A 14983-nucleotide genomic window follows, 5' to 3' on the forward strand; every position below is an offset into this window, starting at 1 on the left:
GTGGTGAGACCAACAATCCTGTGTCAGCATGTCACCCACAGGGCAGCGACTGAAGGGACAGGGCTGGGCTCCTCACAAAGGACCTGGAAGGAGGCAAGGGAAGGCAGAGTCAGCCAGAACTCAAGACAAGCTGGGTGTAAGGAAAATATCCACTGTGTGTGTGGGATGAGCTTCTGCCATACCACCAAATAGACTCACAGGAGCCCTCATGGTTAAACCACATAAAGACATAAAAAACCGGCATGAACTAAAACAGATGGAAGAAATAGGTCTATTTTTTCCTGCTCTTAAAACTGTTTCAAGAGACAATTTAAATAAAGAGAACAAGTTACACTAAGCAGGTCATTGCAAGATCAACTTTGTTGGATTATATTGAAAAGACTTGGCTGTAGGAGGGATTTTACATTCTAGCTGTCCCCTGATTGTGGAAAAAAAGAGAATAAAAGGAAAGAAAAATGCAAAACCTCTTGGTGAAGACAGCAGTGTGAATTCACTATCAATGTAAGCCGTTCATCCCTCGGGTAAAGCAACATCCTTCCAGGCGGCAGGACTTTAGCTCTGGTGAAAATGCTGACAAAAGTGCTGCCCCTTCCTGCTGCTGCTTCTCTCTCCAGGGAATGAGAAATGTGCCAAATCTGCTGAAGACCGGCAGAGGCAGTGAGACAGAAGCAGGCAGTTGGCTGGGAAAGCGGCCAAAAGAATGTCTCCAGTTGTCTCTTTCCTTTCCCTTCTCCCGTCTGGCCTTGTCCGCCCTGCAGCGGGAACTCTGCTCGCGACCCAACCGAGCCCGGCCCGCGCGGGGCCGCGAGCGGGGCCGAGCGCAGCGCCCCCCTCAGGCCGCGCGCCGCGGGCGTTGTGGCCACACTCGGCGATCGGCGCCATGGCGGAGCTGCCGCTGCCCGCCGCGCTCAACGCCAGCACCTTCCCCGCCAAGCTGTGGCGCCTGGTGAACAGCCCCCGCGTCCGCTCCTTGCGCTGGGACAGCCAGGGCCAGGGCCTGCTCATCGACCGCTCCCTGCTGGAGCGGGAGCTGCTCAGCCCGGGCGGCGCCCACGGAGCGGGCAGCGAAGGGGCGGGGCCGGGCCCGGACTCCTTCCAAGCCAAGCACTTCGGCAGCTTCGTGCGCCAGCTCAACCTCTACGGCTTCCACAAGGTGCCGGGCGATGCCGGCGGCTGGCTGCACTTCAGGAATGCCAACTTCGTACGCGACCGCCCCGAGCTGCTGCTCCGCATCCAGCGCCTGACCAGGGCCAACAGGCAGCGGCTGGCGGCGGGGCTGGAGGTGCGCAGCCGCCAGCCCAGCCGCTTCCAGCAGCTGCACACGGAGCGGCCGCTGCCCGCCTTCTGTGCCGGGCAGCCCCCCGGAGCCGGTGAGACGGGCTGCGAGCTGCGGGCGCCAAGGGTGCCGTGGGCTGTGGCCGTGGGCAGTGCCCGGCACAGGGGCAGGAGCGGCCCTGCCCGTGCTGGGCTGCTCAGCGCAGCCCCGGCCGGCACAGGGGCTGTCCTGGGGCAAGGCAGCTGTGCCGGCAGGGCCCGGGAGCTGTGCCGGCTGTGCCGGGGGCTGGGACAGTCCGGCCGCGGCTGCGCTCGCCACACCCTGGCCCGCCCGGTCGGCAGCTGGCCCAGCCCTGGCCGTGGCTGGTGCTGCTCCGTGCCCGGCCCTGGGATGTTTGGGGAGCTCTCCGTGAGTGCGTGTGAGCCGAGGGCCCGGTCGTGATCAGACCCAGCGGGAGGGAGCCTCCTGGTCCTCTGGGGAAGAAAGAAAGAGACCTGGCAGTTGGGTTTCTGGCAGTTGCTTCCTGCCAAGGAATGGCAGCAGGACAGTTTTCCAAGACAGTTAAACCAACAGAGGAGAGCTCAGCAGGCAAGGAACTGGGTGTTAAATGGCCCCAGAAAATGGTTTTTTTCTTCCTTTACTTCTTTCTCACCCTGCTTGGGAGAATGGGAGCTTTTGTCTACCCTGGCAGAAGTACAGTTGCTGCCGAAGGCCATGCAAAGACCAATAGTGACCCAGCCTTCCCTTTGCTTCCTTTCTGCTTCCGTCACTGCTGCACAGCTCCCTCATGCCAGAGCCTCGCTGCTGCATTCTCACTTGAGGATTCAGAGCTGTGTCCAGGCCCTTCCAGGGGATGTGCAGGTGCTCAGGAGTCTGACGCTTCCCCACCACCTGCCAAGAAAGTCTGTGCCTCCTCTGGACTTTTTGGAGCTTCACCAGTGGAACCATCAAGGGAGCTCATCCACAGATTTAATCTCCGCAATCTCACCATTCCGCTGGTTCGCATCGACCCTGCAGCTGCCTGCAGGGCCCTTCGAGATGGCAGCAGCTGCAAATCTTCAGAGCAGCACATCCCAGCCAACAGTGCTGCCTCACCTGGGGATTCAGAGGTGCCTCCAGGCACCTCCAGGATGAGTGCAGCTGCTCGAGAGCGTGAGGCTTGCCCAGAACCTCCTGAGGAAGCGTTTGTCAACTCTGGACCTCTTGGGGCTGCATCAGTGGAGCCAGGCACATACAAATTTCAATTCCAGCCTATCATTTCGCCAGTTCCCATGGCCCATCAAAGCACTTTGGTGACAGTTCCAGAAAGCAGCAGCTGCACATTTCCTGAGCAGCACTTGCCAGCTTACTGCCCATCAGGTAGGGAAAGAGTTTCTACCCTTGCTTTTCAGAACGATCATGAAAATTGACTGAAATATTTTCCTGCAGTGTTCTGTCATGGGTTGATCTCAAGTGCAAGTCAGGTAGAAATGTCAAGTGTGCTAGGAAGCAGAACTGTGAAAACAAAATGAATCTCGGTCTGTTTTCTTGTCCTTGCTGTGTTTTGGAGTGGGTTCTTTGCATTTTCCAGACAGCCTCTCTGTAGGGGCACAAGATGACAACGAATAGCCTTTGTCCACAGCTGGTCAGTGTCAGGTAAACTCCCATCTTTTTTGGAATGAAGCCAAACTAGGACCCTGATAGGATATTGCAGAGTTTACAGGTTGTCTCTCTTTCAAATAATGCTATTAAAATTCAATGAGCTCTGTGTATCCCCCAAGCAGCTGCAGCTATAGAATTCGGCCTCACCCACAAGGATGCTTTTTAGAAGAAACTCACAGTTTAAGTTTAGCATGTGTGTCTGCAGATGTGGGCTCTTCCTGGGTGAATCCGCTTTCTGTGGTCTGTTATTATGAGAAACTGTGAAGCCACCAACTCCAAAAGCTGATGGGGAGATAGAAAAGGCAGTGATTATAAAGTTCTTTTGTGTATGTGTAGATCAATTTTAGAATCCATCTTTTAATATACATACACATCATTTAGAAGAAAGACTTTTTAAGAGGAAGAACTCACTCTCCCAAATCCCTGGGAAGTTTGAATACATTTCTGAAATTGACATTGCTGTGTGCTTCCTGTGATGTTTGATCCAAGGCAGCATAGAGCTCCATGTCCCAAAGCCACATTCTGGAGCCTGACCAATGTGTTTGAATTCTTGCAGCCGCTCCCAGCACTTCAGCCCCCAGTGCTCCAGCTGGCTGTGCTGGTTATGCACCATGGAGAGCCCCCAGGTGGCTCTGGGATACTCCTGGGGAAGAGGAATTGCCCCCGATTGATCTGGACATGGTGCTTGAGACACTGGAGGAGATGCTTTCGTCCTCCCCACCTGAAAGGTCTCCCTCTGCTCAGGTAACTCCAGTGAACAGGGATGAAAGGGGCTGACTGAGAGCTTTTGACAATTATTACTTGGCTGAGAAGCAAAGGCTTCTTGAATTCAGTTGTGAATGGACAGGGAAGTATTTTCTTGGTAAAGTAAGGTTTCTAAGAGAAGAGGATTGAAGAAGTCTCCCCCATCAGTGAAGATGAGAGGTGTGAGCCTGTGTTGGCCAAGTTTGAGTGTTCCTTTTCCTGGGAAGAATGCCTCCTGTGGGGCCATTTATGATGAGGAAGTGAAAGCTTTGTGCATTCTACCAGTCTTTGTTTGATGGGAAAGAAGAGGAGAGTGTTTGGAGAATGGCACTGAAGGCAAAGTGTCCCATGCAGGGAGGGGCATGCGAGAGGTGCCTCTGTTGCAGCAGCAGATATGGGCTCTACCTCTTTTGTGTTGGAAGGCCAAGGCAAAGCAAGGGCTGGGCTGCAGCTGCTGCTGCTGTGTGAGTCCTGCTGTGCTTGTAGGTGCTCCCAGAGCCGTGTTTGGGGATGGGCTGGAGCTGCAGCTTTCTTGTCCTCTCAGTAACCTGGTGCCTGCAGTCCAGTTTCTGTCTGGGAAATCCTGCGCTGGGCAAAGTGCCCAGTCTAGCTCTCCATGTTCCAGAGCTCAATCACCTTGCTGTTGGGCATCTGTATGGGAAGAGATGTGTGTTCCCATAGAGCCCCTGCAAAGCTGCAGCCTGGATGAGACTGTTCTGCATAGGGCTGTGGAGGGAGGATCACATTCCTGATCCAGGAACTGGCAGGACTCCTTCCTTAGCAGCCATCCATGTGTTCAGTGTCACCCCCACATTCAGCATTGTCAGCTTTGACAGCTTTGGACTGTCTTTGGAAAAGTCAAGTCTTTTAGACTTTTGAAGGTGTTTGTGGCCCAGATTTCTTGTTAGGAACCAGAGATTAGGTAGGTGAGGCACAGAGTTGTTGTATCAGATGTATTGTGTAGCTGGAGAGAAGGGTTTATTTCTTTCTGCTTCTCTTTCAAGGGGAATATTAATGTTGCCTCTGAGTCTTCAGGAGGGCAGCCTGTGAACAAGGCTGCAGCAGAAGGAGGTTTGCCTGGCACTGAGTGCTGTGGGAACAGTTCCCAGGAACCCGAGGAGCTTGGTAAGGAAAGAGCCCCCATTGGTTTAGAGAGATGTGAGAGGGCTGCTCTGAGCCTGCCTCTGACAGGAAGGGAGATCAGGGGAATTGAGTTCTTGGTTGAAGGGTTAGTGATTCTCATGCCTTTATTTCAAAACCTGCACTGAGACAACCTCCCCAAGCCCTGCCCTCCACGCTTCTCCAGCGGCTCTGACACTGAGTCCTCTGCTGTGGCCAGAGAGGCAGGAATAAACCTGACCTTGTGGGATTTGTGTTACCAAGCTGGGTATCCCAATTTGGATTCATAACTCAGCTCACAGCACCCTTCAGTTTCAGCCATTTCAGTGAGGAATGAGATCCCTCTGTCAGGACAGAGAAAGAACAAGGCTGGGCTTCTTTGTGGGAGCTGGGACTGTGTGTTTCAAGCTCTCATGGGTGCCATTTGCACTGCGAGTGCTGTGAGTTTATTGGGATACTTCAAAAGTTCAGAAGTTGAAAACTTGGAAGGATTCCAGCTCTTTAAAGAGCAGGCCTGAAATTCCGAATTGAGAGTCTGCCTTCCAGGCCATCTCTTCCAGTCTTTGACAGAAGGACAGTTACTTCCAAAGGGAAAGATGGATGGAGGCCAATATTGACTGGGTGTTCCCTTTGCTTCCCAGATATCCATCTGATCTACCTTGCCAGGAGGGCTGCCCTGCGTGCCAGGGAGAAACCGAGGGAGAGCCTGTGACCATCGGGCAGGTGGAATCACTCTGTTTATGTTTATAGACACTTCTATAGTTATATTTTTATATCCATGTAGTTACTTTTATAGATTTCCAGATTTACATTTATGTATGTATAGGGTAATAATAATATATATATATATATGGTAATATTTTTCATTATTAGTAATAATTTTTTAAGAATTATTAATTAATTAATTAGCTTTTAAATATTTATATATATATTTATTTATTTGTATTTGTATTTGTAAATGTGCATATTTATTTAGTTAGAGGTATATGGAAGTTTAGATACACAAATTGAGCTGTGTAGGCCTAGGCTGCATTTTTAAGGTGTTTCCCCTCTCTGATTCCTTTTTCATCTCTTGTTTTTCCCCTGTGCCCCCTCTGTCCCCTCTTCCTGTGCTGGGTCTGAGCTGGCGGCCGGGCCGGGCGGAGCAGCAGTTCCAGCCCCGAGTGTCCCTGGAGCGGTGGGAGCTGCCGGTGGCCCCAGGCAGTGTCCCCTGAGGGCTGCTGAGGGATGGTGAGACTGAGGGGGCTGAGGGGGCGCTGACACTGAAGGGACGGTGACCTTGAGGTGCTGCTGGGGCTGAGGGTGTGGGGCAGCAGAGGGCAATGGTGGCACTGAGGTGACAGGGAAGTGGCACAGGCTGAGGAGGGTGGCGGGTCTAAGGGGACGGGATGGGTCAGAAGGGAATGAGGGGGGTGAGAGGGCTGCAGGGGTCTGAAGAAACTGAAGGGGACTCGGGGTTTGCCGAGAGCATGGCAGGGCTGAGGGGATGGAGGGGCCAGCAGGGAGCACAGAGGGGTCTGGGACTGCAGCTCTGGCAGGCCTTGGAACCAATTCCTGAGGCTCCGTTTTTGCCACAGCTGCAGTGAAGACGTTGAAGACAGCAGGAGGAGTGACAGGAGCCAGCAGGGAGAAGCCGAAGGCCCCGAGCAAGAGCAGTGAGCAGGGACCTGCTGCTGGCACGCAGAGCCTGGGTGAGGCCCCAGGGCCGGTGAGGCCGGGTGGGGTGAGGGTGCCGTGGGCTGTGGCCGTGGGCAGTGCCCGGCACAGGGGCAGGAGCGGCCCTGCCCGTGCTGGGGCTGCTCAGCGCAGCTGCCCCGGCCGGCACAGGGGCTGTCCTGGGGCAAGGCAGCTGTGCCGGCAGGGCCCGGGAGCTGTGCCGGCTGTGCCGGGGGCTGCGGGACAGTCCGGCCGCGGCTGCGCTCGCCACACCCTGGCCCGCTCGGCCTGCTGCTTCTTTCCAGCAATCCTGGAGAGGCACTGAGGTTTTCTCTTTCCTGATGGAAGGGCAGGTGCTGCCAAGGGAAAGGCCCTGCTCCTGACTCAGTGTTCTCTTTGCTTCCCAGTTGTCCCATGTGCTGTCCCTATGCAGGAGAGCTGCTCTGCACAGGACGAAGAGACTGAGGGACAGGATTTGAAGATGGGGATGCTGGAATCCGATTTTCTGCTTTTAGTTCTTTTTAAAGATATATGAACTTGCACATAGAGAGGGATAATTACATGGATATTTTCATCTGTGGGTTGCTATTTGTATAGGAATATCTCCATGTGTCTGTTATATTTATGGATCTATGTATATATGTGTGTATATATACATATATGTGTGTAATTACATATATGTGTATATATATATCTAAGTATGTTATTTGTGTGACATATGTTGAATACATGTGTATGTTGTTATATCTGACTTCTATTTCCTGGGTTTTCATTTGTGTAGATATCAATTTGTATTGATGCAGTTATAGGTATATGACATTTAAATGGGTATATTGGTATTTGCATAGGTGTATATATATTATTTTTCTATGTATATTGATCTATTTCTACATGTAACTGTATTTACATTTATGTGGAGATGTATTGCTATATATTTTTATTGATGCAGTTGCATGGATATTTATTGGTACAGTGATATTTGTATATAGATAGGTTTGGTTTATGTATCTATTTAGTGTTTAATATGTAATGTTTAGTCTATATGTAGACCAGTAGATTTTTATAGTTCTATATGTATTATACATATGTATTTAATTCTAATTAAACATGCATGGAGTAGTATAGTTGTATAACATTATGTGTTGAGTTCTTAGTGTAGGGCTATTTAGAGAAGGAACGCAAATTTTCATGTTTCTACATGGGCTATACACTTGTATATAATAAATTAAGTTGTTAAACACCTAAGTGATCTTTGTGTAGAGTGAGTTGTAGAGTTTGGCAATAAATTAAGTTTTTGTTAACTGAAGTTGATATTTGTATATTTTTGCATAGCATTGTTTTAGTAATGTAATAAATCCATTTTTAACATTAACTGAGATCTCTATAGTTCTGTATTGTCAGCATGGGTGTAGCAATTTTTAATAAATGACATTTTTCAACTGAAGTCAATGCTTGTGTAATTGTCGATCAGCAGTGCGGCTGTAACAGTCTGCAAGAAGCAGCATTTGTCAGCTGAGATGGGTGTTGTGTGATTTGTGCTATCCAAAGCAATGAGCAGATGTAAAGGTGATGATGCTGGGGGATTTTGGCCATGAAAATCTCCAGCCATGCCCAGCACATGCCTTGTGTGCACTCAGGCTGGGCAAGGAAGGTGCAGATTTGTGATGGCAGCAGAGCCACACATTTCCTAAGAACTCCTTGCAAAGCCTGCTGAGAAAACTCCGGGGCTTCACTGAGTGTAGAACTCCTGCTCTGTGGAGTTTCAGACCATTCAATTGATCTTTGGTTCTTCTATACAAACATACGTTAATATAAATATATTTATATATGTAGGTAGTACTTAGTCAGCTGGAACATACTTGATTGCGGAAACAGAAACGGATATTTCTAGCTTTATCTATAGAATCAGCAGAGTTGTACCATTCTGTAGCCATCTTTGACCTGAAATTGGTCATCGTATATAAGCATCGCAGTTGTAACATCTGTAATAAATTTCCCTTTGAAACTGCAATTGGCTTTGGGGCACTTCTCATTTCCATAGTGAGTGACCACATCAATGTTTTCCCAATATCTTCAGTGATCATTTAGCTTTGGTGAGTGTAGGACAGGCTATGGCACCCAATTCCTCACAGGTTTGTCAATCTGTGGGTAATAGAACCTGACTGAGGTTATTTGTCTGTGAGCTGTGGTCCACCTCTAGAACCCCCTCAGGCAGCACCCTGGCTGGGCAGGGGAGGGGAAAAAATGTAAGGGGATTAGGACATTTATTCTCTTTTCACACATATTTGAACTAAGCTGCAGCCTCAACTTAGTAAGGAAAAGGATAGATTTTCTTGAGTCATTCAGCATGGAATAAAATGGTGTAGGAATAGCAACAAACTAAGCTGTAGGAACAGTTCTTGGTCTTAACAGGACACTGGGTGCAAGAAAGCAGCACAATGTTAATGATTCACCTCTTAGGTAAAACCAAAACTGTTCATCGTGTAAAACTACCTGGTGATGGAAATAACCAATGGGCTGGGGCTGAAGTCTGGGAGTCAAACACTTGGAAAAAGAGACCTGGCAAAGCCAGGCCAAGGTGCAGGCAGGCATTTGTCTCAAGGCAAGAGGGAGCTTGTACTGCCAGCCCTGGCAGGGACTGCAGGCGAAGGAGCTGGCCGACAGCAGGGAGCAGCTCCTGCTGGCACTGCAAGGGCAGCACTGGCAGCACGCAGGAGGAGCGGGCACATTGCTGATGGACAACGGAGCTGTTCCTGAGCCGCCAACGGGACCCCTCCTGGTACTGCAGTTACAGCCTTATATACACAAGATCAGCAGCTCATCTCAACCTCAACCTCAGCAGCTCATCTCCTCTACCGAAGACATCAGCCCTGCAGCCCGTGTCTGTAAGGCTGCAGGAGATGTTGGGAGCTGCAGAGGTGCTCAGCTGGCATGTCTGCTGTTAACTCCCAGGAAAAATCCAAGAGACTTTGTTGGCGTCTCCGTTGGTGGGAACACAGCTTCATGAAGGGCACTGAATTTAGGAGTCTGACTTTTGAAACAAATTAATATCTTTGCTGAATCACTGTGATATTTGGCTTGGATGAATGATGAGAGTGAAGCTCACATTAGGAGAGGTTCACATATGTATGTGACATAGGAATAAAAAAAAAAAAAAGAAAAACCCCACAAAAATGCACTTTCTGACACTACTGTGAGCTGTCAACACTCTTTATCCCTACTTGTTTAACTGCTAGTAGAATAGAAAATTGCTTTCCCCAAACCAAATTCCATTTTAAGAGCAGTGTGAAATACCCAACTAAGACTTACAGAGAACAGGAGAATGGTTGTGATTTGTAAGCATGTATCTCAAAAGGACATGCTGATCAGTTTAATGTTTTCTCTGTGATCTTTTCCCAAAGCATGCAGTTTCCAACCCACTGCTGTCAGCAAGAATCTTTCCACTGACCTGAAATGAACAAGCTTTTCATCGTAATATGGGACACTTATGGATGGATATTTTTTAAAGATGTGACAGCCAGTCTGCCATGTGCCTGAGAGACAGGACTTCAAAGGAGGGGTGCAAAAAGTAATCCAAGCAGGAAGCCAAAGCCCAAGCAAAAAGAAGTCGTAGCTGAAGTCAGTGTTGAAATCAGAGTTTAAGTTATTGAAGTGATTGATTGTTCTCACAGCTCATCCTTATATACTGTTGCAGCCCCAAGCAGTTACAGCTCTCAAGCAGTCACATCCCCAAGCCAGAATTTCCCCCCAGTTACAGAATCAGCCTATTGTTTGCATTACGTGGCAGCCTTACAAAACCACATAGTTTCAAAAAACCTGATAGCTGCACATGAAGCTCTTTCCTTCATAGCTGTGGCTTCTTATTCCATGGTCTGCACACTACCAAGGCCAGAATATCTTGATCGACTCTGCAGTCTGTTCCACATCTCATTTGTTCTCCTTTATCTGTCCTGTCTTTTTTACGATTCTTCTGGTTTTTCTACTCTTCCTTCCAGTCAGAGACTTATAAGCAGACTTCAGATTGTTTCAGAAAATGCTTGACATGGTTTGACACTATTTGATTCTGCCTGTATTTAACAACACTCTTTAGACAGTACTAACTGTACCTCATGCTTTACCTTACATTATTTGCACAGACTTACTTAAAAATAAATGTGATAAAAATGCATGAAAACTTGTACAACTTGAAATTAAAGTTACTGAGTCATAGCCATTAAGTGTATAAAATGGGTTAATATTTGTAATATGTGTTTCTGTGTTTTTATTCTCAGCTCTAAGCTAAGTTTCTTTTTGATCTATATCTTGCTTCATTGCCTGCTCTGAAGTACAACATTCTCAGGCAGGTCTAGGGAATTCCTCAATGTAAACATTCTTTTTCTCTTTTAAAAACTGACTTTTTTTTCTTACCTGCAAATCATAGATCAAGTCAGGAGAGGATGTTTTAGCAGTATCCTTTACCTGCTTTACTCAACACTTCTCAGACTATGTAAGGATTACCATGTAACACGTGAAATGCAAGTTTGTCCATTCAGGCTTTACTCATCCTGCAGTTCTTGAGGCTTAGAGAGGGATTATCCATCAGTTCCTGAGGAAAGCAGTTCTTGACCATACCAAACCAAACAGTACCATCTAAAATCATGTTCTCCTGTGTGTTTGGCACGTCTGCTTCCACTGGCAGACATGAAATGAAAACTTTACGGGTTAAGTTTTGATAGAATTGAAGAGTTGTTTATATTGTTTAATGCTACCTTTGCCCATTCAGTCAGGATGGTAAGAGGAGCAACTTGGAGCTCCTGAGAGCATTCAGCTGTTTCTTGCAGCTTGCAGAATGAGTCATGAGGTAAGAGAGCTACATAGACAGGTACAACAGGCATTTGCTGCAGTTTGTAACTTAAGAACTCTGCTTACAATGATTTCCTGTTACATATGTTTTTAGGCTGTGTTTAATGTAACCTGCAAAGAAAACATGAATTATTGATTGTGTTGTAACATTGCTTGTGTTTCTCTATAGAGAAAAGAGAGCTGTCCTAGTTTGTGGGGAGTTTGTCTCCTCAAAAATTCTAAAGCAAAAATTCATTTGGGATGTATGTAAAATGTCTTAATGTAACAGTTTCAAATTCTTACTCTAATTTCTTTTCTTTAAACCGTAAAAATATTGATTGATAGATCAATTGATTGCTTGCAGAAACCCTTGAAATACTTTTCAGACTGGCTGAGAAATGACAAACACACTTTTCTGGAATGCTTGTACAAACACAGTTTCTGAGGCTGCTGTGAATGTGCAGGAGCTTTTCACAGATGTTGGACTCTTCCTATTGGGCACAGGCATTAGCAGAGAGGAATTAGCACACGGATGTTTTGACACCACCCTGTTTGCAGTAGTCTACAACTCGTGATTAACCCTGCTCCACTGGCATGTGCAGAAGCCTCCAGGTGGTGAGAAGAGACATCAGGCTCCTTGGCAGCGTTCCCAAAAAGGCCACAGGACAAATGGGAAGATCCCTCTCACTCACCCAGCCAGACTTTCCTACAGGCTCTGAATTCGAGGATTGCAGGGATCAATCCAACAGATCACCTGCACTTCTCCAAAGCCTGCAGCAGAGCTTTGCTGAGAATTCAGCACTGCCCAAAGTGCCCGGCGCTGACGCTGAGCGAGCCCTGCATGCGCTGCTGCCCCAACACCATCCAAGGCTGCCTGGCTGACACAGCAGGAGCTGGTCCCCACTGCTGGGGTTTATCCCGGCCCTGGAGGAGCTCTCAGGAGCCCTGAGAGGAGCACATGGCATTGAGCACGGGCTGCTGAACTTCCATGTCCTTGTTCGTGATGCTCTGGGACAGGCTCGGATCAATGGGCCGGAATGATCTGAGCAGGACAGACGCCGGTTTTATCCACACCTGGGGCAAACAGGACCGTAGGAAAAGTATCACTGGCAGCTATTCTTTGTTGGTCTTTTGGCCATTTTTATAGTGAGGAACTCATGTGTATCTGAGTTCAGCTTTATTTGACTGTGCAATTTCTGGGAGCACAAAAATTATTTTTCACAAACATAAGAAAATTGTATGATTGTAATTTTATGTGCACGATGCTAAATGTAAACAATCCTTATATTAGATAGCAGTGGCCTGCCTTCAAGAACCTATGACTTTGCATCTATTATTTCCCTGATTTTGTATCTTTCAGAGGAAGCAGTACACTTCATTTGAACCAAGATCTTCCTTACACTTAAGAGAAAAAATAAGTTGTGCGAGAGCTCTGCTAGCTGTGAATGCATGAAGCGAACAATTGTACTGAAATGGAAAGTGCACACTATTTAACTACACTTTAGGGAAAACGGCTGGTATATATGCTCATTTATGAAGGTAAGTATCAAAATTTGAGTTTTTCCTGTATTATATCAAATCCTCAAGAGGTTTTGTATTTTTCTCTGTATGCAGACAGTGACATCTCCTGTGTTAAGTGCTGGATTGGATAGCTTGGTTTGAGAGATGCCTTAACTTCATGGAACACACGGGTCTCAAGAGGGTGTCCGGGTGTCCCTGTGCTCTGGCACCAGCTGAGGTGTGGAGCACTTCCAGGGCTGCCTCCAGATGTGACGTGCTGAAGTTAAAGCAGTGACTTCTGCTAAGCAGCTGCTGCGACCTGACAAGGAACAACTTGGCCTAATATAATAAAAAGAGGCCTCTTCATTTCTTACTAAGACCCAGAGTCTGTTAAAACACGTTCTTCACCCTGCTGTGATCACTGAATCACAGGGTTAATTTCTACAACTATCCCACTTTGCTTCATACCTGCCAGCTCCATGAGCCATGATATCCTGCTGCTCAACTTCCTTGAGAAAAGATGGCATCTCTTTGGAACAGGGTTCTTCACTAACAGCTTGACTCAAAAGTTGCTCACTGATGTCTCTCTAATTCCCAGGTTATTTCAGATCTACACCTGCCTTTTAGGGATATACATTGGTGCTCCTTTGATTTCTTTGATTTCTCCTTTGCCTACCATTTTCAGGAATGAGCGAGAGCAAGCCATTCAACGTTGAAGGGAAGGACTTGTGTGTCCTACTTCATCAAGGGTCATTTAATTTGAAAAGTTTTACACTTGGATTTTCAACAGTGAATTGTCTTTGGACCAGACTTAAAAATCTCTCAGCACACTGCTGTTTTCAACATGCAAGTTTATACACTCCAAAATTGTCCCTTTCACTGAATGTTAGTAAAAACTTAAATGGGTGAAACGTCTTCCACTTAGTGTTCTTCCTTCATGAAAATTCCATATTGATCCAGAATAAAGTGCTTGATTTGGATACTCCTGAAAGCTCCATGCCTTCCTTCTCCTCTTCCTTCCTTCAATGTAAGGAATACCCACATTTCTTATGTCATGACATTCGTTGCCGGTGTGTTTGTTTGAAGATCATGCATTTAGTAATGTTATGTTAAAATCATCTGATATGGAATCACTTCCCAACTTTAAACCCCACATACTTAATTTTTGCCTCCAACTGCGCCACACCAAGATATTTTTTTCACCTACTAACACTCTTATCATTGACCTTTCTCCCTTGGATCACTAATTTGGTCAAATAAGACTAAAATGGAATGATACCTTGAAACATGGTGATCTAGTCAGCATATTTCATACTTTCCCATTTATTAGTTATCAAGACTTAATTCTGACATGTAATAAATTGTCCTTCAGCTTGAAGAGTCAGAGGACATGAATTCCATTGAAATTGGCGCAATAATTTTGTCTTCAGAATTCCTCATGAACTGTTTCAAGTTTGGATCAACAATTAATACATCAGTGACTCTATCAGACAGGGAAAATATGATGATGAGCAAGCAAATAATGGCTTGCTTAGGCACACAGCAGTCTGCAGTTTAAAAAGAGAATTTCCTTACGTTTTGTAAGTTTTGAAGAAACAAAGAGAGAATAAAAATCTTTAAATGTTTGGAAGTGTCATAGATAATTATGGAAGTGTTAATACGAGAATCTACAGAGTATTCTGCATAACGATACATGTAGTTGTGGAGGTTTTTTATTCATTCATGAGTATATTTGTGGATATAACAATGGGTAGAGGATTTTTTCTAACACTTTGCAGGAATATTTACATCTGATGTACATTCATGCTCTAAACTCTGTGTGCTGTGGAAAGAACACTAATGCTTAGATAGTATGGTTTCCTTCCACAAAACTCTTTTTTCCTAGTAATTTGCAACTTGTGCCTTGTTCTGCTTGGGTCACCAGAGCAGTGCCACTCTGTCTCCAGCTGAAAGTTGTCTTCCTCTTTCCTCTTCCGGTTCCAAAATCACCTAGAATTCCTGCCTCCCACAGCTCTGCCCACGGACAAATAAGTGCAGCACCAGCTCATTCTCTCGATAAATGTGCATTATTTGAGGCCATTCTGCAGAACCTATTGGAGATGTGTGGGCTGTGAAAGTATTCGTGGATTTCTGTATTTTCACACCTACATATTGTCAAAAATTTAATGCCTCTTCTGTGTAATGCAAAGTGTTTAAATTACAAGAAAGTTCAAAAAACGGCCCAAT

The 14983-nt window shown here is 46.6% G+C and overlaps 1 protein-coding gene across 1 annotated transcript; it reads left to right on the forward strand.

Moving 5' to 3' along the window:
- The first annotated feature begins 880 nt into the window (after window positions 1-880).
- On the forward strand, window positions 881-5517 carry LOC130266702 (uncharacterized). The gene is made up of 5 exons (XM_056515966.1): window positions 881-1370; window positions 2057-2635; window positions 3474-3661; window positions 4666-4786; window positions 5422-5517. Exons 1-5 carry the CDS (start codon window positions 881-883, stop codon window positions 5490-5492), a joined length of 1449 nt encoding a protein of 482 aa, XP_056371941.1. The 3' UTR covers window positions 5493-5517.
- The last annotated feature ends 9466 nt before the right edge of the window (window positions 5518-14983 follow it).

The sequence above is a fragment of the Oenanthe melanoleuca genome, unplaced genomic scaffold (genome assembly GCF_029582105.1).
Source record: "Oenanthe melanoleuca isolate GR-GAL-2019-014 unplaced genomic scaffold, OMel1.0 S156, whole genome shotgun sequence".
In the NCBI taxonomy this organism is placed as follows: Eukaryota; Metazoa; Chordata; class Aves; order Passeriformes; family Muscicapidae; genus Oenanthe; species Oenanthe melanoleuca.